Source organism: Elgaria multicarinata, chromosome 22, assembly GCF_023053635.1.
Source record: "Elgaria multicarinata webbii isolate HBS135686 ecotype San Diego chromosome 22, rElgMul1.1.pri, whole genome shotgun sequence".
NCBI classification, from domain to species: Eukaryota; Metazoa; Chordata; class Lepidosauria; order Squamata; family Anguidae; genus Elgaria; species Elgaria multicarinata.
In genome coordinates this window covers 5647775-5673482 of record NC_086192.1, presented here as the reverse complement: position 1 = coordinate 5673482, position 25708 = coordinate 5647775, and the positions used below count along the sequence as shown (strand labels likewise).

General features: G+C 46.5%; 1 protein-coding gene across 1 annotated transcript in view; it reads left to right on the top strand.

The window, feature by feature from the left end:
• The window catches only part of KSR1 (kinase suppressor of ras 1), a 152410-nt gene extending 134573 nt beyond the window's left edge, over window positions 1-17837 (top strand). Inside the window, exons 18-20 of the mRNA XM_063146847.1 lie at window positions 886-1021; window positions 2252-2385; window positions 12390-17837. Coding sequence (XP_063002917.1) covers window positions 886-1021; window positions 2252-2385; window positions 12390-12459 — 340 coding nt within the window. The 3' untranslated portion in view covers window positions 12460-17837. The remainder of the gene's footprint in view (window positions 1-885; window positions 1022-2251; window positions 2386-12389) is intronic.
• The last annotated feature ends 7871 nt before the right edge of the window (window positions 17838-25708 follow it).

Genomic DNA, 25708 nt, shown 5'->3' with positions numbered 1-25708 from the left:
TCAATAGAGCTGAGTGATACCAAAGGCATTAAAAGAAAGTAAAAGTTGCAAACCCCCGCGTTCTTTTACCCTAGAATCATAGAATAGTAGAGTCCAACCCCCTGCTCAATGCAGGAATCCACCTTAAAGCCTCTCTGACAGATGGCTGTCCAGCTGCCTCTTGAAGGCCTCTAGTTTGGGAGAGCCCACAACCTCCCTAGGCCATGGGTTCCATTGTCGTACTGCTCTAACAGTCAGGAAGTTTTTCCTGATGTCCACCAGCCAGCCAAAATCAGAAATCATCTATTGCTGTAATTTTTACTTCATGTTGGTAAACTGCAAAGGAAAAAATGGTATATCCCTTTAAAGTAAAGACATGTATGAATCTCTGAGGTCACAATCAGGTCTACCCAACAATGCTCTGAATTCCAGCTGAATTGTCAGTTGCTCCTTTTCATTTCAAAATGCTCTCAGTTGGGGAATGGAGTGGACTACAGAGATCATTGTTAGCTTTAACATATTCACGTTATTCAGGGACCTGGGTAACACCAGGTATATCAGCTAGTATATTGATATATTGATCATAGAATCATAGAATAGCAGAGTTGGAAGGGGCCTCTAAGGCCATCGAGTCCAACCCCCTGCTCAATGCAGGAATCCACCCTAAAGCATCCCTGACAGATGGTTGTCCAGCTGCCGCTTGAAGGCCTCTTGTGTGGGAGAGGCCACGACCTCCCTAGGTAACTGGTTCCATTGTACTGCTCTAACCGTCAGGATGTTTTCCCTGCTGTCCAGCCGGAATCTGGCTTCCTGTCACTTGAGCCCGTTATTCCGTGTCCTGCCCTCTGGGATGATGAGCTATGACTGCTGCAAAGCTTAATTGCTTCAAACTTCTTGGCCTCTCAGGACCGTGTGGTACGAACTCCAAGCCAGAGAGTGGCCATTTAAGCGCCAGCCGGCCGAGGCGTTGATCTGGCAAATTGGGAGCGGCGAAGGAATGAAGCAAGTCCTGGCAGCAAGCAGCCTGGGGAAAGAAGTTGGTGTAAGTAAGGGGTGGGGTGGGGGGGCGGATCCTTCCGTAAGCCACTAGGGCCGCCTCTATCAACCTGCCTCCCTTTCCCCTTTTGCTCCCAGATTCTGCTTCCCTGAGGCTCCCATTGAACCCTGGGAGCTGTAGTTTTGTGAGAAGGGTGAGGATTTCTGCACGCCCCTCCTCCTGCCCTAAGACAATTTGCTGCTTTTAAGCTTTAAAAGAAGACATCAGGAGATACAACATGCTGCACCACACGTTGATTTCGATAATAATAATAATAATAATAATAATAATAATAATAATAATAATAATAATAAATTTATTTGTACCTGCCTCTCCCTCTGGATCAAGGTGGGGTACAACACAAATAAAAACAACATAAAATACATACAACTAATTCAAACGTTTAAAACCAGTTCATCATTAAAAGCAGCACACCATTAAAAAAGGCATCTTAAAATTCAACTGGGTAGGCCTGCCGGAAGAGATCAGTCTTTGTGGCTTTCTTACATTTTGGAAGACTGTTAAGTTGACGAATCTCTCCCGGCAAGCCATTCCACAAACAAGAGAAGGTCCTCTGGGTAACAGTTGTCAGCCTTGTTTTTGTTGGCTGGAGTAAATTCTTCCCAGAGGACCTGAGTGTGCGGGGCGGATTGTACGGGAGAATGCTGGCTGGGGCATTCTGGGAGGTGCAGTCCAACACATCTGGAGCGCCCCAGGTTGAGGAAGGCTGTAAGGCTTAGATGCTGGCAGTAAGAGCTTTAAGCTACAATGTTTATGTATTTACAATATTTATATATCGCTCCCCATTCAAAATTTCGGAGCAGTGTACAAGATAAAATACCACAAAAACAGAATAAAACACCTTAAAATAGATTTTTAAAAGAGGCAAAGTGAAAAGTGAATATGTTGGTAGTTTGGGGTTTTGGGCCCTCCCCCTTTACCTTTGGCCCCACCCATTATTGAGATGTGACCCTCGAAAACTTCTCTGAAATTGAATTTGGCCCTTGGGCCGAAAGAGGTTCAACACCCCTGCTGTAGGGTTTGCATAGCTAGGCCTCCTCTCAGTCCGAACGGCCTTGCTGAGGTTGCTTTTCAATTCATTTTATTTATTTATTTATTACATTTTTATACCGCCCAATAGCCGAAGCTCTCTGCTTGTCTTGTTGACGTTCACCATCGAGCAAGAATCTGTTGTCGACAAGCTGTAAAGAAACAAACGTTTACATCTCCTTTTAGGAAATCCTCTCGGTGTGTTGGTCTTTCGACGTCAGCCAGCGGCCCACCTTCCCGCTCTTGATGGACATGCTTGAAAAATTGCGAAAGCTCAACCGGAGACTTTCTCATCCGGGACACTTCTGGAAATCTGCCGAGTATGTATTGGCCTGTGTCTGTGTCATCTTGTGTCTGCAATTGCGTTTTCTTAATCTGCTGATTGGCTGACAAATAGCCATTCTCTGAGGACGAGAGCATCAGTAGGCTAACGCGTACTTGAATTAAACATACTAACGCCACAGGCCTGTGTGTGTTTGCATGGCCATAGGTCCCGTTAATTTCAGTGGGGCTTCTAAGTGAACATGTATAGGATCAGGAGGCACACACGCACATAACCTCTCTCATTATATGCTCCCAGTATGAACATGGTTATGTCTTACTTAGACACTTCAAATGAAAACAACAAAGGGCCTTTCGGCATCTAAAGGTAGTATCCTATTGTGCTCAGGCGCTTCCGGAAATCACCACTTGCGCAACGGTGCTTTTGCGCTTCAAAACGTAATTTGAAATGAGCAGAAATGCTCATTTCCAGAACGGGGCAGGTCAGTAGAGCTCCAGAAACAAGCATTTGTGCTCATTTCTGGGGTTATTTTTCAAAGCGCAAAAGCCCCCTTGTGCAAGAGGTGGGTCCCGCGAGTGCAACGGCACCAGCAGACCCAGAGTGGTCTGGTTAGATACTGCCATTACAGACTAACACATCCCTTATGGCTAAAGCTTTTGTGGAGTCAACCCCCATCAGATGCACGAAGTGTTGTTCTCAGTTGGCAAGTAACTATTCACCCAGTTGGCAGGGTAGAAAGGTGAAGAGTGAGGTTGGAGGGAAATGAAATGGAAAAAAGAAGTACAGAACATGGCAATTGGTGTAAGTGGTGATGATAACACAATGGTGATGATAACACAAAACATGCTAGCGTTGGTAAGTTAATTACAGCGGAAGGCATCAAGCCTAGCCGTATAGAGTGGGGCTCTATCAATCTCATGAAGAAAATGAAGACGTTTGGGACAGACAGATAACATTTTATTTATTTAAACAATTTGTATACCTTTCTGCAACCAAGACAATTTCTGAGTGGTGGCCAATAAAAGGGGATGATGATGATGATGACGACAAAATTAAATCAGAAGAAGACAAAATTAAATCAGAAGAAGACAAAATTAAACCAGAAGAAGACAAAATTATATCAGAGGGAGAAGAAGACAAAATTAAGTCAATGTCAGGGAGCCAGTACACTTAAAGATTCTACTCAAAGTGGACTGCAAAGCGACTGCAGGTCCATGCAGAGCCACTGGGAGCAAACGGCAGGATGTTACTCTTCACACTATTTCCTCTCTCATAAATGCACACACACAAACACACACTTATGTGTATATATCCCTGGCAACTTAGGATAATATTTCATGCATCTCATGAAGCAAACTCTAGTCCACAAAAGCTTCTGCCATAATAAATGTATTTGTCTTTAAGACAGAGTTGAGCAACCAGCGGCCTCCACTAGCTTCGCTTGGCCCCTGGCCTAATTTCAGGCACCCCCAGCAAATGATTGGTTGAGACCTCTGGCAGGTGTGATATGTCCTTTCCCAGAAGCCTGCTGGGCGGGAAGGAAGATGGGGAAAGACAAAGAAGCAGATGCCAGGGGGAGAGAATTTTATCCTTAGAACAACCTTGTGAGGTAGGTCAGTCTGAGAGTCAGTGACTGGTTTAAAGTCACCCAGTGAGCTTCATGGCCCAGCGAGGACCAGAACCTGGATCTCCTCGTCCCCACTACACCATGGGCTGCACACATTCAGCTAATCAGCACCAAAACGTCTGCCTTCAGTTAGAAATTAGGGAGGCGAATAAAGGGCTTAAAGGTGCAATCCTATGCATGTTTAGACAGAAGAAAATCCCACATGTTGTCTGGGAGTTCAAGGGCTTTTTTCTGCCTAAACATGAAGAGGACCCTGGCTTTGTACCGAGTGATTGGTTGGAGAAACACGTCCTAGGCAGGAAATGAATTGTTGCAACCAGGCATCAGTCTGGTGTGTTTTCTACCCTTGCTGTTTGGCTGACCTTTGAACTATAACAGTGGACTAACTCTGTTCTCTTGTGCATGTCTCTCCTTCTTTTTCTTCTTTTGCCTTTGGCCTCCTATCTTCTAGGTTGTAGCTACTGGATTCTGGCTTGCATGCTTCCTTCTGTCCTAACCCACTCAGCAACGTGGACAACTACTTTACACACACACACGTGTACTTTTGCCAGTTTTTAACCCTTGGTTCTCAGCCCCCAGCGCTTCTATGAATTCCTTTTCCTGCCTCTTCTCTTGGTTGCTAACCTGAAATGAACATTCCCGTCTGCAGAACCTTGTGACGCTCTACTAACACCCGGCAAAGATTAAGTCCTTCTCCTTCCGAAGTGCGTTCAACCGCCGGCTGCAACACGTGTCACTCCTTCTGTCTAACTGCGCTCTCCTCGGAGTGCCCCCCCTCCATGATTCTTTCTCTGAATTCTGACCAACAGCCTTGTACGCAAGGTGTAAGCTCAAACAAAGTCAAAGCCCCACCAGCATCATGTGCTTGTCGTTTGTACGGGATTTTCTAAAATTCGAAAAGCGGTGTGCTGCTCTGTGCGTCCTGGCTGCCCAGCAAAAGGACATTAAAAATTGCTCTCAATTCTTAAGTTATTCCCGCTTCAGCTGGGATGATTGTTGATTTCATCTCCCGTAACCCCGCCCCCAAAAGAGGGGTTAAATAGGGCTGCTGCCAAATTAAAGAAATTTGGGTTGATTTAATCTTATGAATATTAGTCAACTCATTGTTTCATTGATTAAATCGGCATAAATTTGCATGGAAGCAAAGCTAAGTGTTTTGAAGGCAAACAAATATTTTCCTTTGTTTTTAAAAGATGTGCACATTTATAGTTTGTTTATCATTTTAATTTATCCCACCTTTCTGTGCATGGAAGTGGTATTCTTGGAAGAGGCATTCCGCTGTATGCTTGTGTATATGAGCACCAGAGAGAGAGAGAGAGAGAGAGAGAGAGAGAGGAATGCCTCTTCTAACATGACAGTTTTTATACATTATTTGTATTATCATCTATTTAATTGGGGGCAGCCTTTTAGTCGGAAGATCTAAAATCAAATAAGTCCAGCATCTTCCAGTGTAACCCTATGCATGTCTACTCAGAAATGAGTCCCGTTGAATTCTGTGGGGCTTACTCCCTGGTACACAGGCAGCGCATTGCAACCTAAACATTGCAGCAGCCCTGGTTTACAAACAAGCAAGACAGTTTTGCGTTTGATGCCACGTTCATAAGGTGTTTGTTGATGTTGCTTCCGGCCTGCTGCTTCAATGATAGCTCAGGGCGTATTTGGACTTCCAGGGTTTCACCCGTGACATTTTCCCTCGATGGAGATGGTCTCTGGAATGGAAAGTGGATACCATCAAGCGACCGACTTTGCAGCATAGGGGGTTGGGATACTCTGCATTTGAGAAGGAGGAACAAACGATTCTGTTGAGACCACACCAATACAATTGGCAAAGTCAAAATCCAAGCTGAATATGGCCTTTGTAGCATTCCATACCTCTTTGCCACCAAAAATCGCCAGGAAATTGATGTTTTCCCCCCCTTCACTACCAAATTCCATTGGGCCATGGTAGCAGCAACAGTGCATCCCATGGGCAGGTGAAGATGGCCCCTGCCCAAAGTTGATCTGTCCTGGTGTAGACAGTGTTGAGTTAGATGGACCAGTGGTTCTTCTTCGTGGTCTCTATGCATCACACATATGGGCTTTGCGCCTGCGCAGAGACCAGACCGGAACCTTCTCTAGCTGAGTGGAACGTTTTTGGCGGGAACCCCTCCCCCCACGCTACCGCGCATGTCCATGGGGTTCCCGCCCTTACCTCAGTTCTTCGTCGTCCGCCGTTGTGCCTAGACCGAAAAACTTTACCTCTAGCGTTTTCTCTGTTGATCTATTTAAAATACTTTTCTAACTTACCTTTTCTTCAGCTTTCTTCTTTTTCGTCCTTTTTCTCTCTTTATCTATATAAAAAAAAAAAAAAAAAAAAAGATTTTTGTAGTTAGATTTCTCCTCAGCGACTTCGGTCGTGTGAGGCCTTTATGGCAATCAAAGCACCATTTAGAAAGTGCGTCAAGTGCGGAGCTAAGCTCCCTCCGTCTGACGGCCATTCTTTGTGCATTATCTGTTTGGGAGAGGGACATGTGGTAGAGACCTGCCACCATTGTATGTCTTTTACCAAACAAACCAGAAAACACCGAGCAGACCGACTCCGCTCCGTACTTTGGGAGAAGGCTCTCAAGGCCACAGAGGCCCCTTCGATGGAAAGAACGGCGGTTCATAAGTCTGTTGCCCGTAAAACGGCAGTTACAAAGACTGTTGCGGAGAAACCGTCAGACCATAGCACTGAAGTGCAGACCAGAGCAAATAGGGCTGAGATACCCCTCACGCCTGGTCGGTCTTTATCGAGTTCTATGGCTAAGACAATCCCTAAAACAGCCAGAACTCTGATATCTTCTTCTGAGCCGGAGAAGAAAAAGAAGAAGAAGAAAAAGAGGGATGTGGAGAAATCCACCGTACCGTCACCTCGACATCGGGAATCGGCCAAGAGCCATTCCACGCCTCCTGCCGTACCGACCACTTCGATACCGAGGTCACCTTCGGTACCAAGATCTATGTCAGTACCGACGGCCACGGTACCGACATGCCCTCCAAGTTTATCAGAGGGTGAAATTCGGGATTCAGTGTCGGTAACGTCCGCTCGGCAACCTATGAGGCCGCAAGAACTCGTACAGCCTTCCCCGAGACGGACCTCAAGAACAGATTGGGACAGGGCATCGCAGTACTCTGATTCCCAGTCTAGATATTATGACTGGGAAAGATACCGTCCTCAACAATATTTTCAAGGGGATCAAGGTTACTACCAGCAGGAAGGTTATTATGCACAACCTCCTCCAACAACAAGAGTCTGCCAGTTGCCTCTGCCTTCTCCATCCGCTCAGTTAATGTCGACGGTATCGACGCCTCGACACCGTGCACAGCAAGCAATACCATCTGCTGCATCCGCTACTGTGCTGCCGCAAGACGAACAATATGGTCTGCAAGTGGTGACGTTATCATCACCAGAGGATAGCTATCCTTCTGATTCTGAATCTCAACATTCAGTTGCCCCAGCTGCTCCTTCACCAGACGATGCAATCGAAGATGCCGATCCATCCTCGCCTTCGGACGATATGGTACGTTTTTCGGACCATATGCTTAGGATGTCCAGAGCATTGGGACTTGACATACAGGAAACAGATGAATCGGTAGTCGACCCAATTTATGATGTCTTTCAGTCGACAACGAACCAACGTTTGGCCATTCCTGTTCCTCAAGCCTTGAAACAAACGGCTCAACTGTCATGGAAAACCCCTGCAGTGACACAGGCAACATCAAAGAGATTGGAGACACTCTATAAAGTTAAGGAAGAGGATGCACAATTTTTGCTTCAACATCCTAAGCCGAATTCCATTGTAGTGGAATCGGCACAGGGACAGTCACAAAAGACTCATTCTGCACCTGTCGATAGAGAGGGGAGGAAATTGGACCAAACTGGCAGGAGAGTTTACTCGTCCTCATCTTTGGGCATCAGAGCATCGGTGTACGAGGCAACGATGGCGAGATATCAGATTTTCCTTTGGGAAAAGATGGGTTCTCTATGCGAACATCTTCCGGAGGATAAGAAGGAGCTCGCAAGAGTATTCCAGAATGAAGCGACAGCCATAGCAAGGCAGCAATTGTCTACCGCTCGACATCAGGTGGATTGCCACTCAAAGTCGATGATGGGGGCCATTTCTTTGAGGAGGCACGCTTGGCTCAGATCAGCCAATCTTACTCAAGAAACGAAAGGGAGGATAGAGAGCATGCCATTCGATGGCGAAGGTCTATTTAATACTAAGACCGACGAGACGCTGGACTCTATCTACAAGGCGAGAACAACAGCCAAAAAGATGGGGTTTACTGCTCCTCCTCCACAGACTCAATACCGACAGAAGAGATGGATAAGACCTCCTCCACAACAACAACGGCCCCAATACCAGCAACCAAGGCAGCAGCAGCAACAACTTCAAAGGAAGCGGCCTTATCAGAGCCGTTTCCAACAGGAAAAGCGTCAGCCCGACTTCTCTAAGAAGCAGCGGGTTTGACTCCTCGGCTCCAGATCCACCCCCTTTTGCGAACCGCCTAGCACCCCATTACCATCAATGGGAGTTAATAACATCGGACTCCTGGGTGCTCACTATCATCAATTCGGGCTATGCCATCGAGCTCGATGCCCTTCCTCCTTTTTCCGGCGTGAAAGTAACGGCTCCATCCCCTCCTCTGCTACTCGAGGTACAGACCTTGCTATCGAAAGGAGCCATCTCTCCCGTACCTACAGAGGAAATCAACCAAGGTTTTTTCTCCCGTTACTTCACGGTCCCGAAGAAAGATGGAGGTCTTCGACCGATCATGGACTTAAGACAGCTGAACAAGTTCATCACCCCGAGGAAGTTCCGTATGACAACGGTCGCTTCAATTCTGCAGCTTCTACAGAAAGGAGTTTGGTTTGCAGTGGTGGATCTGAAGGATGCGTACTTCCACATTTCCATCAGGAAGTCGCATCAAGCTTACCTTCGGTTTTCGATCGGAACATCCCAGTACCAGTTCACCGTTCTTCCGTTCGGGTTGGCCACGGCACCGAGAGTCTTCACGAAGGTCATGGCGGTGGTATGCGCCCACCTAAGGCAGAAAGGCATTTGTGTTTATCCGTACCTGGACGATTGGCTTCTCGTAGCGGACAGCAGCGAGGCGCTCCAGTCGGATATACTAACCACCCTCAACCTGTTGGACTCGTTGGGGCTGTGGGTCAACCACGAAAAGTCCATTTTGACTCCACAGCAGAGATTGGACTTCATAGGGGTAACCCTATCCTCTCGAGACGGGAGAGCATACTTACCTTCAACCAGGGCAAACACCTTGCAGCAGTTAGCCATCGACATCGAGAGCCGGCGGAAAGTATCGGCTTGGACAGTCCAGAGACTATTAGGCCTGATGGCAGCCACTACGGCAGTCATCAGGTTTGCAAGACTCAGAATGAGGGTATTGCAGGCCTGGTTTTTAAGAACTTTCGATCTCAGGCTCAATGCTCGACGAACTTACCTTTCGTTACCGAAGCAAGTCAGGGCATCGCTGAAATGGTGGTTCTCGATGTCGACTCTTCTCGAAGGCGTTCCATTCCAACAACAGGCGCCTTCGGTAACGATCACGACGGATGCATCCTTAGAAGGATGGGGAGCCCATTGCAGCTCCTTAACCTCTCAGGGTCGTTGGCCTCGATCACAGAGGGAGCATCACATCAACCATCTCGAACTCCTGGCAGTAGAAAATGCAGTAAAAGCATTTGCACAGATGATCGAGGGCAAGAATGTCTTGATCGCGACAGACAATACTACTGTAGTGGCATACATCAACAGGCAGGGTGGAACAAGATCACACCCCCTGAACCGTTCTGCACTCAGGATATGGAACTGGTGCATAAAGAGAAGGTCTTACCTGACTGCGATCCATGTAGCCGGCAAGGAGAACGTCTTTGCGGACTCTCTCAGCAGATCCTTCCATGTCGACCACGAGTGGGAGCTCGACGTCGAAGTGCGGGAAAGCCTTTTTCGGTACTGGGGCCGCCCTGTTGTCGATGTCTTCGCTACCGAGGACAACGCAGTCTGCGCCAAGTTTTGCAGCAGGGCAGGAAAAGGAAAGCGCTCTCTAGGAGACGCTTTCACCAGGACTTGGAGAGGAAATCTCCTGTACATGTTTCCTCCCTTTCCACTTTTGACAAGAGTGATAGCCAAGATCCAGATGGACAACTCCGATTGCATCCTGATCACGCCGTGGTGGCCTCGACAGACGTGGTTCTCACACGCTCTTCGGTTATCGAGAGGGGATTACATCAGGCTCCCGTCGACACCGAAGCTACTGTCTCGACACCAGGGCAGGGTTCGACACGCAGATCTGTCGACCCTCAAGATGACTGCATGGAGGATAACAACAACTCCTCCTCTGCAACTAGAACTTTGACTGTGGATCACATTATATTGGCAGCGCTAAAGCCTTCCACTAGGAAAACTTATGCAGCAAAGTGGCAAAGATTTCGGAACTTTGCTTCAGTACAAGATCAAACACCAGAATCTTGCCACTTGCCCTTCATCCTTAATTATTTATTGACACTTTTCCAGCAGGGACTTAAGCTCGCATCCATCAGGGTTCACCTTGCTGCGATTACATCTTTTCACCGGGGTGTGGATGGTTTTACACCTTTTACCCATCCAACAACCAAGAAATTTCTGAAAGGTCTGAAGAACACGATACCGACTGTGAAGACTATCGTGCCGCCTTGGAGCCTGTCAGTTGTGCTGCAAGCATTGACACGCAAGCCCTTCGAGCCCATGGCTTCGACAGACCTTAGGCTGCTTACTTTAAAGACTGTCTTTTTAGTAGCCATCACATCAGCAAGACGTGCAAGTGAGCTTAAAGCTCTTAGGATAGATGTTCCATACACTATCTTTCATAAGGACAAGGTTGTGCTACGCACAGACCCAGCCTTCCTGCCAAAGGTAGTGTCTACTTTTCATCTGTCACAGCATATTTCTTTACCTGCTTTCTTTCCTAATCCAACTACACCTCTTGAGTCTTCTTTGCATACTCTGGATGTAAGAAGGGCTCTTGCTTTTTACAAAGACAGGACAGAGACATTTAGAAAGACAAAGCAACTGTTTATTTGTTATGGTGAGCCTTCTAAGGGACTCCCTGTCTCCTGCCAACGACTGTCACGCTGGATAGTGGAGACAATAGAATTGGCCTACTCTATTGCTAAATTAGAGTTAGTGAAACCTGTAACAGCTCATTCCACCAGAGCTGTTTCAACGTCGGTGGCTTTCACCAGAGGTGTTCCACTGACTGAAGTCTGTAGAGCCGCAACGTGGTCCACTCCATCCACGTTTGTCAAGCACTACAGTTTGGACACCCGTGCGAGGCAGGACTGCTCATTTGGGAGGACAGTGCTTTCAGAGATCTTCAGATGATGCACCAACCCACCTCCAAAGGTATGTCAGCTCGCTATTCGCCCATATGTGTGATGCATAGAGACCACGAAGAAGAAATGCAGGTTGCTTACCTGTAACTGTAGTTCTTCGAGTGGTCATCTATGCATTCACACAACCCACCCACCATCCCCACTTGGTGGTGTGAGACTTACAAATGACACTGTTTTATTGTGGAATGTACTTTACTTTATTTACACTCATGTTTATGGGGGCACAACGTCGGACTCCTGTAAACTGAGGTAAGGGCGGGAACCCCATGGACATGCGCGGTAGCGTGGGGGGAGGGGTTCCCGCCAAAAACGTTCCACTCAGCTAGAGAAGGTTCCGGTCTGGTCTCTGCGCAGGCGCAAAGCCCATATGTGTGAATGCATAGATGACCACTCGAAGAACTACAGTTACAGGTAAGCAACCTGCATTTCCAGGGTTCCTGTTTAAATCAGCCTTATTTAGAACCATGAGGACTCAAGCCGGTGCGGCCAGAAAGGAGGGGGACAGGAGAATAACGCTCAAGCTCTGTACCAGTTGCTGGGGAACATGGGTGGGAAGGTGCTGTTACACCATGTCCTGCATTGCTGGTCCCTGGCCGACAGCTGGTTGGCCACTGTGTGAACAGAGTCCTGGACTAGATGGACCCTTGGTCTCACCCAGCATGGGAGAATTCCCCAGGGATTGGGCCCCAGGAAGCTACTTTGGGGAGTCCCCATGTATAGGCCTTAGGCAGGGAGATACCTTGAATCAACTGTGGAGTATATTTCCGTATAGGCCGATTGTCATGGGTGAAGCAACCTCAAGAACGAAGCTTAAATCATGCAGTTACTTCGAAAGATACTCTCGTGTTTTGGCTTTCAGTTTTGGAAAGAGCGGCTCATTCACTGCTTCTGGTTTTTGTTCAAGCACTCAGAATGTAACTGATTCTAATTCCCCTTTTTTCCCCCCACCCGCTTTACTCTTTTCCCCAACCCTAACCTTCCTCTACCGCATTAACAGTAGCAAAGTTGTCATCCGGTTTGAACGCTTCCCCTTGGGGGATTTGGAATCGAGCAATCAAAAGATTTAGCTTGGTGCATCTGGTCCTTTACGCACGATTTTGACCTGTGTCACTCGCACGTCTGGAAAAACGGATCGGAGGCCTTCATGGAAATTTCCCAAATAATGGCACGGCGTGGCGAGATCCCGCCCAACACTCCCCCCCCCCTCCGTCACCCAGGAAGATTTCATTTAGACTTTTGTAACGTTTGCTTCCGACATCTTGAGTCAGCAACTTTACTTTAAAAAAAAAATGTTTACATTCTGATTACTTTTTTTTCCTGTGTGAATTCTATTTTTAAATGGTTAATAATAAATGTGATATAAGGAGTTTTTTTAATTTAAAAAAATCCATACTCCCCCCCCCTTCAGATGTTCAAGTGGCAATGTTTAAGCAACCGGATTAGAAATCTTGGTTTCATTTGTGAAGAAGCTCTGGTTTTTAATTTTGCCCATGAAAAACGTACAACCTGTGTGAAGTGAAGCATGCATGTCCCTTAGGGAGTGTCTACCCGAAACGTTTAAACCAGTTCGAAACTGCCTGGACAATTCCAGCTGTCCTCTGAAAAACACTCAGAATTGTGGCTTTTGTGAAGATGTCGAAAAAAACAGGCTCCCTTTTCAGAGATACTCTGCCCCCAATCTTCTCTGTTTGGGAACGGCGACAGTTCAGCAGAGTTTGGAAATGGTTTAAATGGATTGTGCAGACCATTCCCTTGAAATATATATTTAGCTCAGAGGCTGCTAAAGTGAAATGGAATGGACTCTGTGACGGGATTGTGTTTTGTAACGAGGTTTCAAGTGTGAAATGTAGTCTATTGCGTAGAAATTAGCATCTTGGTTGAGCTTTTATTTTTTTAAAAACAAGCTTCTACCTCTGATTCTTTGCTGGGGTGGGTGGTGGGTGGGACATCTTGGAGGCACATGGGGTATATCTAAAGGGCCGGAGATTAACACCCACCCACCCCGGAGAGGGCTTCCGGGCCTGGGGGAGCAGGCATCACATCCTGCACTTTGTAACCACTATTTCCTCCCCTTATAGCAGGGGTGAGGCACTTATGGCCCCCAGATGATGTTAGAGTCCAGCTCCCATCATCTCCAGCCAGCATGGCCAGTGGTTAGGGATGATGGGAGTTGCAGTCCAATATCTGGAGAGCCTTACAGACTTCCTAAATCTGTGTCTCCCTCCCTGTGCATCTCTCTATGGGGAGTGGAGAAACTCCGTTTGTTCAAACTCGACATTTTTTACAAGCATTGGCTTCGTATAATTGTAGGGGCAGATTTTAGGGTGGCTGGTGATCTGGGCTTAATCTTGGCTTAATATTCTGCTTCTTCCTGGAGTGTAGGAGGTTGTACAGGACAAGGAAAGGAGGGTATTTTTTGACTTGGTATAAGTGGAATCAGGGGTGTTGGAGGAATCCAGTTGATGAGCTTTCATTGGCCCAGCCCTCTGGACTTCTGTCTTCTGCCAGCTGGTTCCTGCTAAACCCTGGAAGCTCCACTTCATAGCATCATAGAATAGAATAGCAAAGTTGGAAGGGACCTACAAGGCCATCGAGTCCAACCCCCTGCTCAATGCAGGAATCCACCCTAAAGCATCCCTGACAGATGGCTGTCCAGCTGCCTCTTGAAGGCCTCTAGTGTGGGAGAGCCCACAACCTCCCTAGGTAACTGGTTCCATTGTCGTACTGCTCTAACAGTCAGGAAGTTTTTCCTGATGTCCAGCCAGAACCTGGCTTCTTTTAACTTGAGCCCATTATTCCGTGTCCTGCACTCTGGGAGGATTGAGAAGAGATTATTTTGTCGGGTGTTAGATGATGGCCTTCCATGGTCCTTCAACTCCCTGGGTTATCAGTGGTTTATTTGATAGACGTAAGCTTTCACATCTCATAAGCATGCTTCTGTCCTTGGGCCCAGTTCTCGCTGGGGCTTGGGGGCTGTTGCCATGTCCAGAATGTGGTGGCGGCGACGATCCCATGCGGCTCCTCCAGGCGCATGGATGTTCTCTGCAGATAGAAAATGACCATGCCAGGGGAAACCGTGTTCACCTTGTCTTCTCCTTGACAGGTTCCATTTCTGTGAGTGGAGAATTGTTTTCTGAGCCGCTATTGCTCCACCTCCTCCTCGTCATTGTCATCGTCATCGCTTTCGAGACAGACAGACAGACAGACAGACAGCAAATCGGCTGTTCATCTATTGCTCCTCCTCCTCACCTGACCTGTTGTCTGGGCCATAGCGAGAGGCAGGTGAACAAGCAGATTGAGATGATGAGGATGAGGATGATGATGATGAGGAGGAGGAGGAGGAGGAGGAGCAAATCCAGAGGTCTCTTGTCAGTGGGCCCCAGCTGAGATGCAGTCCCTTGACAGATGCCCAGTCATGCTGATGCTAGAAGCTGTTCAGGTATGACCTCCAAAACAACGTAGCGCATGTAAAACAAAAGACCATTGATCATGCTGCCCTAGAAACCGAAGATCCCTTCCCAGAGGAGATGGCCCCTTCCAAACTCCACCCCTCCATTGTATCCCTTCTTTAACCCGTGGAGAACCATAACGCTATCATGCCACACGCCCCATCCCCACACCCTGATGACCCTTCAGCGAGACTGCAGCTCTAATGAAAAGGGCAACAGGCCCAATTTAAGGGACTTCCAATCCCAACACGGCAGGCAGGCTCAGTTTGACTGCTTTAACAATCCTCCGTATATATTTCGTGGTTTGTTTCCCACCCGCTTTCCTTAGTGCACCAGATCCTCGGAATCTGTGCACTGCCAACTCTCATAAGCATAGATCCACTCGTGCTTGTAAGCACTAGGTTCTGTTCACACGGGGTTTAGATGCTAAGCCTATATAGACACGACTGCCTTCCAGATGTTAGCTCTTCCTTAGCCTGTATCCCACCTGCCCTTGTGAAGCTAGCATGATGGACCTAACCTCCATGTTCCCAGCTGTGAGCTCAGCATAAGATTCTACGACGTACATTCTTAATATAGCTCATAATCAACGGTCCGGTTCAGCAATCACATCTCAGCTTAAGCCAAGATACAAACAAGGCTTGTTCCAACGCGTGCTGCTCCTTCCTTCTCAGTGACCTGCTAAGCCGTGGTGGTTAAGCATTTTGAGCTAAACATGGCTTAGTGTGTCATGTGTACCATGGCTTAACATGTCATGTAAACCATTCCTAACCATGGTGCCTACATAACCACGGTTTAAACACGCTCATTAACCATTTGCTGCAAAAGGGTTAGCAGCCTAACCATGGCTTAGTGTGTTGTCTGAACAGGCCCATTGTGTCTCAGTTAAGCCCAAGAGTTTCAAATTAACCATACTTTAATGGTTAATGGGGGGTGGGGACGACAGGATCTTAAGTCCATTTCAAACCTTGGTTTTCAATCCTGGCTTGTTTTGAAGCTGTTAACCATAGTTTCCTGGTTGAGATGGAATGGTAAACTGTGGTTCATTGAGTTGGGAAGGAGTGGGCAAGGTGGGCTCAAGGGTCAATTTTTAATTATAGTCAGCAACGTTTAAACATCCTTCTTGGAATTTTGCACAACTCTGTTTAACGGGCTTCTTGATTTCAGAGTCTTCACCAAACATGGTGCCCTTCAGACTTTCTGGACTACCAAACCCACCATCCTTGGCCATTGGCCATGCTGGCTAGGGCTGATGGGAGCTGTAGTATAAAAGGCACCAGGTTAGGGAAGGCTGGTAGGGAATTCCCTGGCTGTCGTTTTCTCATGCTCATGAGCACCAACACAGCCCCAAATCAGGCGCACCTTAGAATCGGATTCCGCTTTTCGATCTTCCACTTCATGTCATGACTGCAACTTGCACTGGGCTATTCCAAGGAGCCGTTTTATTTTGCTTGCTTATTAGATAGGGTGTAACTTTGGCTAGGTTCACACAACGCGCTAACCCATCCAGTGTGGGTTGTTGTTGAACTATGGGAAATCGTGTTGTCTGAACGCCGCACGTTTTCCACAGGGTTGCTCTTTAACCATGCAGTGTGGCTTGTTAACCACCCTGAACAACCCAACAACAAACCATGGGTTCTCAAGGTGGCTTGTTTGAGAAAAATAAACCACACTGCATGGTTAACAAACTCATCCTGCGGAAATCCTGCTGCGTTTAGACAACACGATAACCCATCCTGTGGAAAACGCACTGTGTTCAGACAATATGTTAATCCACTCTGTGGAAAAACCACTGCATTCAGACAACACGATAACCCATGGTGGGTTAAGGTGTTGTGTGAACCCAACCCTTAAGATGTATTGGGCCTGTTCATGAGGCTGTTGCCAGTCTGGCTGCAAAGTCAATCACAAAGCTTTCCTTTAAGGTGAGGGAGAAAGCTATGATGAGAATGCCGTTTTACTTTACCTGATTCAGAGTTCTTGTGTTGAATTATGATATTGGGTTCTTTTGGGGGTGAGGTGAGATGGGGGATTTCTGCCTAATGCTCTGGATACTTAATATATATTGAAACATTTTGCTGGATCACACCAAGATTCATCCAACCCAGTATCATGTTTCTGACAGTGCGCAGCTTACATGCTTCTTGGAGCTTAAGAGGAAAGCATGAGAGGAATATTCCTCTCTCTTCCTAGTACTTCATATGCATGATCTGCCTCTTCATATATAGCCATCATTAACCTATCATAGCTGATAGCTGTTAATAGAGCTATCCTCCATAAATTTTGTCTAATCTTTTTTTAAGCCACCTAAGGTTTTAAAAGTCTGAAATCAGTAAATACAAAGTTCGAACCTTTAGAAAATCCAAACGTCAACCTTGTGACCCATCTCTGTTTACACTGCTGTAAATCCGGAGTCACTCCACTTCATGCCAGCAAGGAAGCGGGGGCGGGGGGGGGGAAATGGGAGTCCTTTTTTGTAACTGAATTGCACCGGGAGTGTTGCATGGTGATAAGGGATCCCTGCGCCCATAAGTTCCTACTTGTTTGTAACTATTCCTTCTCGTGGTGATTGTAAGGGAGTGAATTAGCACTGTGAGTCCGTAACTTTTTTTGGTGTTGTACAAAACAAATTAAAATAAGTAAGACTCCTTAGCCGCAACTTCAACTGTGTATGTAAAATGAAGTCTGTAATATTGGTGAAAATGGACATTTTTTTTTTCTTTTCAAATGTAATGTAAACTTTGTACAGTAAATATATATAAATATATATATATATAAATATATTTTCTATCAACTGAGTTTGTCTTCCAAAACAGCTATTAATTTAATTTAAAAAGGGTTAGTATTAACAAGGAGCTCCGCTGTTAGTTCATGCCAACTGTTAAAAAAAGAAGAAAGACGGAAAAGAAAGGAAAATACGTTCTATGCTAATGAAATTCTGAATATTTTAGAATTCTTCTAAGTGAATAAAACTTTGCTCTGGATGAAACATCAAAGTTATGCCCCCCTTTTTTTAAAAAAAACAACAACAATGATCTGTGTGGGGTTTTGATAGAAACAAGAAGCGATTTTGTGGTCTGTGTCTCCTCATAGAACAGCCTTCCTCAACCTGGGGCGCTCCAGATGTGTTGGACTACAACTCCCAGAATGCCCCAGCCAGCTCTGCTGGCTGGGGCATTCTGGGAGATGCAGTCCAACACATCTGGAGCGCTCCAGATTGAGGAAGGCTGTGACATAGCCTCTTCCCTGAGCAGCTAGATATTTCAAGGCAGGCGGGGACGGGGTGTGTGCGTGTTTCCTTGAGAAGAACCACTCCTCGGATTATTGTGAGGCCTTCTTATTTGCAAACGGAGTGTGAGAGAGCAGACAATTGGCGCTACTATTTAAAGTAGCGACAGCCCCCTCCTGAAGCAAACAGCATGTGCCCTTGAGGTCCCTTGGCCTGTTCTAAAACTCAGGCCATGGACTCCTTTGCTGGTTACATTTCAAGGGGGCTTTGCTGATGAGGCTTTTCTTGTGGGTGCAATCCCACTGCCTTGTCCACAGAATTGTACAGGGAGCCCAGCCTTTCCACCACTTCATCCATCTTTGTTTCTTGCCAGAAAAATAATCAAGGAATAGAATCATAGAATAGTTGAGCTGGAAGGGGCCTATAAGGCCATCAAGTCCAACCCCCTGCTCAATGCAGGAATCTACCCTAAAGCATCCCTGACAGATGGCTGTCCAGCTGCCTCTTGAAGGCCTCTAGTGTGGGAGAGCCCACCACCTCCCTAGGGAACTGGTTCCATTGTCATACTGCTCTAACAGTCAAGACGTTTTTCCTGATGTCCAGCCGGAATCTGGCTTCCTGTCACTTGAGCCTATTCTGTGACCCTCCAGGAGGATCGAGAAGAGATCCTGGCCCTCCTCTGTGTGACAACCTTTCAAGTATTTGAAGAGTGCTATCATGTCTCCCCTCAATCTTCTCTTCTCCAGGCTAAACACACCCAGTTCTTTCAGTCTCTCTTCATAGGGCTTTGTTTCCAGACCCCTGATCATCCTGGTTGCCCTCCTCTGAACACGCTCCAGCTTGTCTGCGTCCTTCTTGAATTGTGGAGCCCAGAACTGGACTCAATACTCTAGATGAGGCCTAACCAGGGCTGAATAGAGGGGAACCAGTACCTCACGCCATTTGGAAGCTATACTTCTATTAATGCAGTAAAAGACAGAATAGCTGCCCGTTGATGGTTAACACCAAGAGCCCCCCATCTGGGAGCACCGTGGTTTTGAAAACGGTTTCCCTCTGGCTACATGCAGGCAGAAACTGCAGTGTGCTTAGACTTTGTTTGTTTAAAGCATTTATACCGTGTTCTTGAGTTGGAAAGACTCCAAGAGCAGCTCGGAGAACGGTAAAAACAAGACAGCCTTGCTCCCAAGCAGTCTTAATGAGGGCAATGGAGGCCGGTGGTTCTGGAATGCTGAATCTGTTCCGGGTTTCAGAACATTGTTTTAACTGTTTTCATTGTTTTTACTGCTTTTAAATTATACATTGTTTTAACTTGGTTCATGGTTTAACTTGTCTTTAGCTGTGTATATTTATTCTTTTATACTGTCTGCTTTTATCTGTACGGTGCCCTGAGATCTTAAAGATATTGTTATTTAAAACAATGCAAATGTTTTAAATAAATAAATAAACCAGCCAGAACTCGAAAGGAACTGTCTACAGGCACCTTGGAGATCTCTGAAAACCCTGGAGTGGATTCACTGCCCCACTTAGCCCCCAGCCTCCACTGAAAAAGGATCGGGACCTCAACCCTGGGGCCAAAACGGACCTCCTGAGACCCTAACCCGGCCCATAAGGACCAGCTCTGATGGAAACGGTGTGCTCACTGTTCAAAATAGGCTTCCGTAGCTCTCCAGGAAATGGCCTGGTGACCTTGAAATGGCTGAAACGCTTCTAGTTCTTCACATTACAGTTAAATTTCTTGGCCTTCTGGGGTTTTGATGGAATCTACTGACTTGTCACTGCCACCACTAACGGTAAAGGCGGTATGTAGCGACGGCAGTTCATCACCACCACAGTTTCTCTTTCGTGTCTTGCTGGTGGGTCTCCAAGAACTTGTAGCGACCAGCCAACGAAAAATGTTGATGCCTTTTAGAATACGTTTCTACTCTCTCAGGTGCTTTAAATGAAGTGTGCGTGTGTTTTTAAGGGGTGTGTGGGTTAGCTCTCGCACAGGAAATCCAGCCCGTGGTATTTCACTGTCTTAACAGTCACCAGCCATCGAAAGCAATGGAAGAAACTACATTTCACAATAAGTATCCCTTGACTTAGCTGTTGACTAAAGCTTTCAAAAAGATCTCTGTCACATGCTTGAAGAGCCACTACACTGTTCAAACACGCTAACGTTCTGAACAGTGGCTTCAGAAATATGACCGGCTGCCTGTTTTTAGGATCTACTTCCTGAGAACAAGTTTGTACAAGCTTTGTACCATGGAAAAATCTGCCTTTTGTATTTGTTTTGGTATGAAATCACAGTTAATGGGAGAAGACCCACACACCCACACCCACGATCTTACTTGAACCAGTCTTGTGTGGAGAAGTCGGGTGTCTATGTATCCTACGTTATGAAGGACAGCCCTCTGTTTGAAGGAGTCCTCTGTTTTAAGAGCTAGTGTGGTGTAGTGGCTAAAGTGTTGGAGTGGGAGTTGGGAAATCCAGGTTCTAGTCCCCACTCGGCCATGGAAACCCACCGGGTGACTTTGGGCCAGTCACAGACTCTCACCCCAACCTACCTCACAGGGTTGTTGTGAGGATAATGTGGAGAAGAGGATTATGTACGCTGCCTTGGGCTCCTTGGAGGAAAAAAGGTGGGATATAAATGTAATAAATAATAATAATAATAATAATAATAATAATAATAATAATAATAATAATTCTTCAGTTTAAAGGTAAAGAACTCTTACAAAGTAGGATCAACCGGGGCCTTAAATTTGCCCATTAACAATTGTCAGACAACAGAGTAAGCGGGCACTCAGCTCACCTGGTCTCAATCTTTCGCAATGTGGTGAGATGTATTGTATTTCTCTTTAAATTATAATGTCTAAAACTGCATGGATACATCTTATATAAGGTAGAGTAAGACTTAGAACTTGAGATCGACCAGACCGATTTTGCTCAGTTTTGTTTTAAACTGAAGTGTGAGCAGTGTAGATGTGCAGGAAATTTTGAAAAAAAGTTTGAAGCTTAAGCTTTAATAGCCAAATAGCCAGGAGCCTGAGGCGGTTAGGGAACTACAGCTGCCACGTAGCTCCATGTTATGCAGGGGGAAAAACACACAAAGATGGGGACAGAAGAGAGGGCCTTGAAGTGACCATATTGGTGGCAGGGATGGTGGCAGCAGCGGCGGACACCCTGAGGTGGCAGTGAAGGAGGCGAAGAAGTGACCTAGAAAAAGCTGCATTTTTAAATGTGGGGGAAATGGGAAGGAGGTGAGGCGTGAGGGTGAGGGGAGGAAGCAGATCTCGTTCAGCGGTGATGGGTGTGAGGAAGCGAGAGGCCCAAAACTCTTCTCTTGCGTCGAAGGGAAGTAACTTCGGTGCAGCTTCTGCAGAACTGACAGAGCACGAGTCAAGAAACAGTCTCTTTCTCCCTCAGACGATTAGCAACCATGGCGATATGGGCTGCTCGTCCAGTTATGCAAAATCCAGTCTCTCGTTTTTGGAGTATTGTATTTCCTCTTTCAGAGACAAAGCCGAAAAGTGGACATGGCCACGAACGTAAATGGTTAGATGCCTTTGTGGAGAAAAGGACTACGAGTCCTCCTACTTATTGGCTATTTACTAGAAGACATCGACCCTGTTCAGACAACAAGCTAAGCCATGGTGGTTAAGCACTTTGAGCAAAACATGATGGTTTAGCCTGTCGTGTGAACCGTTCCTAACCATGGTGGCTGCATAACCACGGTTTAAACACGCTCACTAACCACTTGCTGCAAAAGGGTTATAGGCCTAACCATGGCTTAGTGTGTCTTCTGAACAGGCGCGTTGTTACTTCTCCTGCTTACCCTAATTATACATTCACGTTCTCTTTTTCTTTCTTTTTTAACTCTGCCTTTTATTATGTTTTTACACTGCTTTTGACTGCAGTTGCTTTTAAACTATTTTATTGTTGGCTTTTGTTCTTGTACTTCCACTTTATATATTGCTGTTTTTAATTGCGTTGCATTTGACTATTTTTGTAAGCTGCCCTGAACTAGGAGTAAAGGTGGGGTACGGCTATTTTAAAAGCAAGATATGGGGTGGGAGGGGCAATACACCTGTCCTGTTTCCAAAAGCCTCCCGCCTTTTAGGGAGACAAGAAAGAGGCCTGCCACGTAATCCACAAAGGTTTATTTAGCTAATAAACATTTCTTCCCACCTGAAGAAACTCTAACCACTAGGAACTTCCCTCTAGGCAAAACTATGCAGACTAAGCAAGACAATTGCCCTTTCAAGAAAAAAGGGGAAGCCGTTTCCAGAATGTTTTAACTTCAAAGAGGCTGGTTCTGAAGAAGCTGTTCATAGAATCATAGAATAGTAGAGTTGGGAGGGGCCTACAAGGCCATGGAGTCCAACCCCCTGCTCAATGCAGGAACCCACCTTAAAGCATCCCTGACGGATGGTTGTCCAACTACCTCTTGAAGGCCTCTAGTGTGGGAGAGCCCACCACCACCCTAGGTCACTGGTTCCATCTTTGTACTGCTCTAACAGGACGTTTTTCCTGATGTCCAGCCGGAATCTGGCGTCCTGTAACTTAAGCCCATTATTCCATGTCCTGCACTCTGGGAGGATCGGGAAGAGATCCTGGCTCTCCTCTGTGTGACAACCTTTCAAGTATTTGAAGAGCTAGCCGGGCCGACCTTCTCTTGCCTTCCTTTGGCTCCACCTGTTTGAGTCTGCGGCGGACTCTAGGATCAGCTAGCCCTCAAGTGCCCGCCCCCTCGGAAGAATACTGATTTCCCACAGACTGTGTGTTGTTAACGTTTTCAGTGATAAGGTCTGGCGAAGGTTCATCCCCAGCTGGTGAAGAACCGGTGAGAATCACCTCCCCCACTTCCCTTGTGGGCTGTTACATTTCCGGTGCTGTCTCTTCTGCTTCAGAATCCGATTCTGATTGATTGCCAGAAACTCCTTCCCCCAGCCTAAGGGGAACAGGCCTAGTCACGACACCACCACTGTGTAGCAGTGGGAGGTGGCAATCACAAGGCAGGGTGATTGCCTTCATCATGTCCTGCTTCTGAGGTTCCTGGAGGCATCTGATTGATCACATGATGCTGGATTAGATGGACCTTTGGTCTAGTCTGGAAATTCTGCTCTTAGTTCGTGGGGCATGGATGGGCCAGTGTCAGGAGTAGGCATGGGTGGGCACGGACCAGAGCCCCCTGGGGTTGCCTCTCCTCTTCACCCTTGCAAACTGCTTCTTCACCTGCTTCTTGCTTTGGCCCAGACAGCCGTGGCAGTGAGAAGGAAGAGCCAACTTGCTCACTGGTTCTCTGCCTGTTGAGCAAGCAAGTGGCAGCCATGATGAGGAAGGGGAGAAGGAGGAGGAGGACTTGGAGAGAATTGGCGGTGAGAAAGTAGACCTGCAGAAAGTAGAGGTTGGGGGTGTCTTGTCCAACAGGCCCTTCAAAACCTGCTGGAATCATCGCTGGGTGGACAGCTGATCTCAGGTGCCCAATCCTGCTAGGAAGTTTCCTCATCAACAAACCCCACTTCATTTCCCCTCTGCCCCAGCATCATTTTCCTCTCATGTTTCCATTTATTTGTTTTGTTTTTCATCTTTTCATCATTTTCCTCCTGGACCAAACACCACTACACCAAAGGCCCTTAAATCACTCTTTATGAGGGTCAGTGACTGGTCCAAAGTCACCCATGGCTAAATGGGGACTCGATCCCAGATCTCCGGTGTCCCTGTCCAACACCCTAACCACTACACCGCACTGCCCCTCTTTAATACATTAGCATCGTCATCCCAAAGCAAACAAGGTGCACTTGGTATCCCTTGGCCACGTACAAGATTTAAGCATTTTTTTTTTTAAAAAAAATCCATTTTAAAAATTCCTTAAAATCAAGGGATGAACAGATCTGATTCAAACTTGGGATGGCTAAAGCCCTCCTTATGAGCTATCACCATGCTAAGTTTGATCTCTTTATCTTTAAAACTTACACAGATGTAAGCATTTTGGTTACCTTGGAGCAAAGGAGGAGACCTGACCACCTTTACAAAAGAAATTAGTTAAAATGATTGATCATCTGCTCACCCTGAAATGAGCAAAACAAACCTTCGCTCCTTCTCCTCTGTAAACCTTTCCCAAGGGGGCAGGGTGGGAGATTTCACCAGCATAGTGGTGCTCCAGGTGAAAAGATATGTGAGCTGAAAGAGGACAACAATGCACAGACATGAAAGTGCCCAGCGCTCATCTCGCTAAGGAAACAGAGGGGGAAACCACGGACGAAAACTGAATTAAAAAAGTAGGTGTGGTGGAGCACTACATCTCAGTTCTCAAACATTTCTCTCCAGGTACATCCAGGCAGAAGTACCAGTGCTCCTAGCCTTGCTGATAGGTGTACAATATATCTGGTAGCTACCAGCCAGCAGAAACTATTGAAGAAATATTTTTTAGCCACTGGTATTAAAGGCAAAACAAGTACTTTGGCCACATAATGAGAAGACAGGATACCCTGGAGAAGAGGCTGATGTGGAAAGTGGAAAGTGGAAGGCAAAAGGAAGAGGGGCCGACCAAGGGCAAGATGGAGGGATGATATTCTGGAGGTGACAGACTTGACCTTGGGGGAGCTAGGGGTGGCGGCAGCCAACAGAAAGCTCTGGCGTGGGCTGGTCCATGAAGTCACGGAAGAGTCGGAAGCGACTGAACGAATAAACAACAAACTCACTGGCATTCCTGGAGGAAAAGACTATTAGAGAAACAATAGGATGGAGTGGGTCATAATTTCCGCATGTTCAGAGCCGTTCCACAGATTTAACTGAGAACCGTTCCGAACTATAACCTCAATAACAGGGCAGACTGCTTGGCCTGTTGATTCTTGGGAATGAACTTCATTCCTCTTTCCAGTAAATAACACACACACACACACACAATTTTGCAATATTACAGTGAACTTAGGCAATTAGATAACTAGTTTGCAATTTACAGTAAACTTATGCAATCGGAAACTCAGCCAGAAATGCTGCACTCTTGAGGAATGCTTAATAAAGAGGTGGTGGTCAGGGACCCCAAATCCTTCATGTGAAGTATTGGTCTCACCGCCCCCCCCCTTTTTCTTCTTCCTCAGTGAATCAGATCAAATGAGTGGGCGCAAGAAAACCATTTGTTTCAATTATTCAAAAAGAGGATGTTGCCTTTAAGGTGGCTTCTTGCCTTGAGCAGGGGGTTGGACTTGATGGCCTTAGAGGACCCTTCCAACTCTATGTTTCTATGATACAGTTGACAGGTCACAAGCTAACCTCTTAACACAGTGACTGAAACATACTTCACCAGATGTACATTGATGGTGCTATATAAATAAATAATACAACAACAACAACAATAATAATAATAATAATAATAATGAAATGCGTCAGAGTTCTTTTATTGTATTAAGCATCCTTTCCCCCCTACCCCTTTGCCCTTGGCTTTTAAAAAACAAATCTGGCATTTCTTATGGTGCCGTCCCTTTATTCGGACCAGCCAAATGCCGCCAGAGGTAGTGCCAGATTTTGAATTCTAGAGAACTCTTCTCGCCGCAGGGATGTCACCACGCACGGTCGCCCTCCTGTTTCTCGAGCAAAGGGCCGAAGCTCAGGGCTAGAGCACCTGCTATGCAGGAAAGAAGTCCCAGGTTCGAT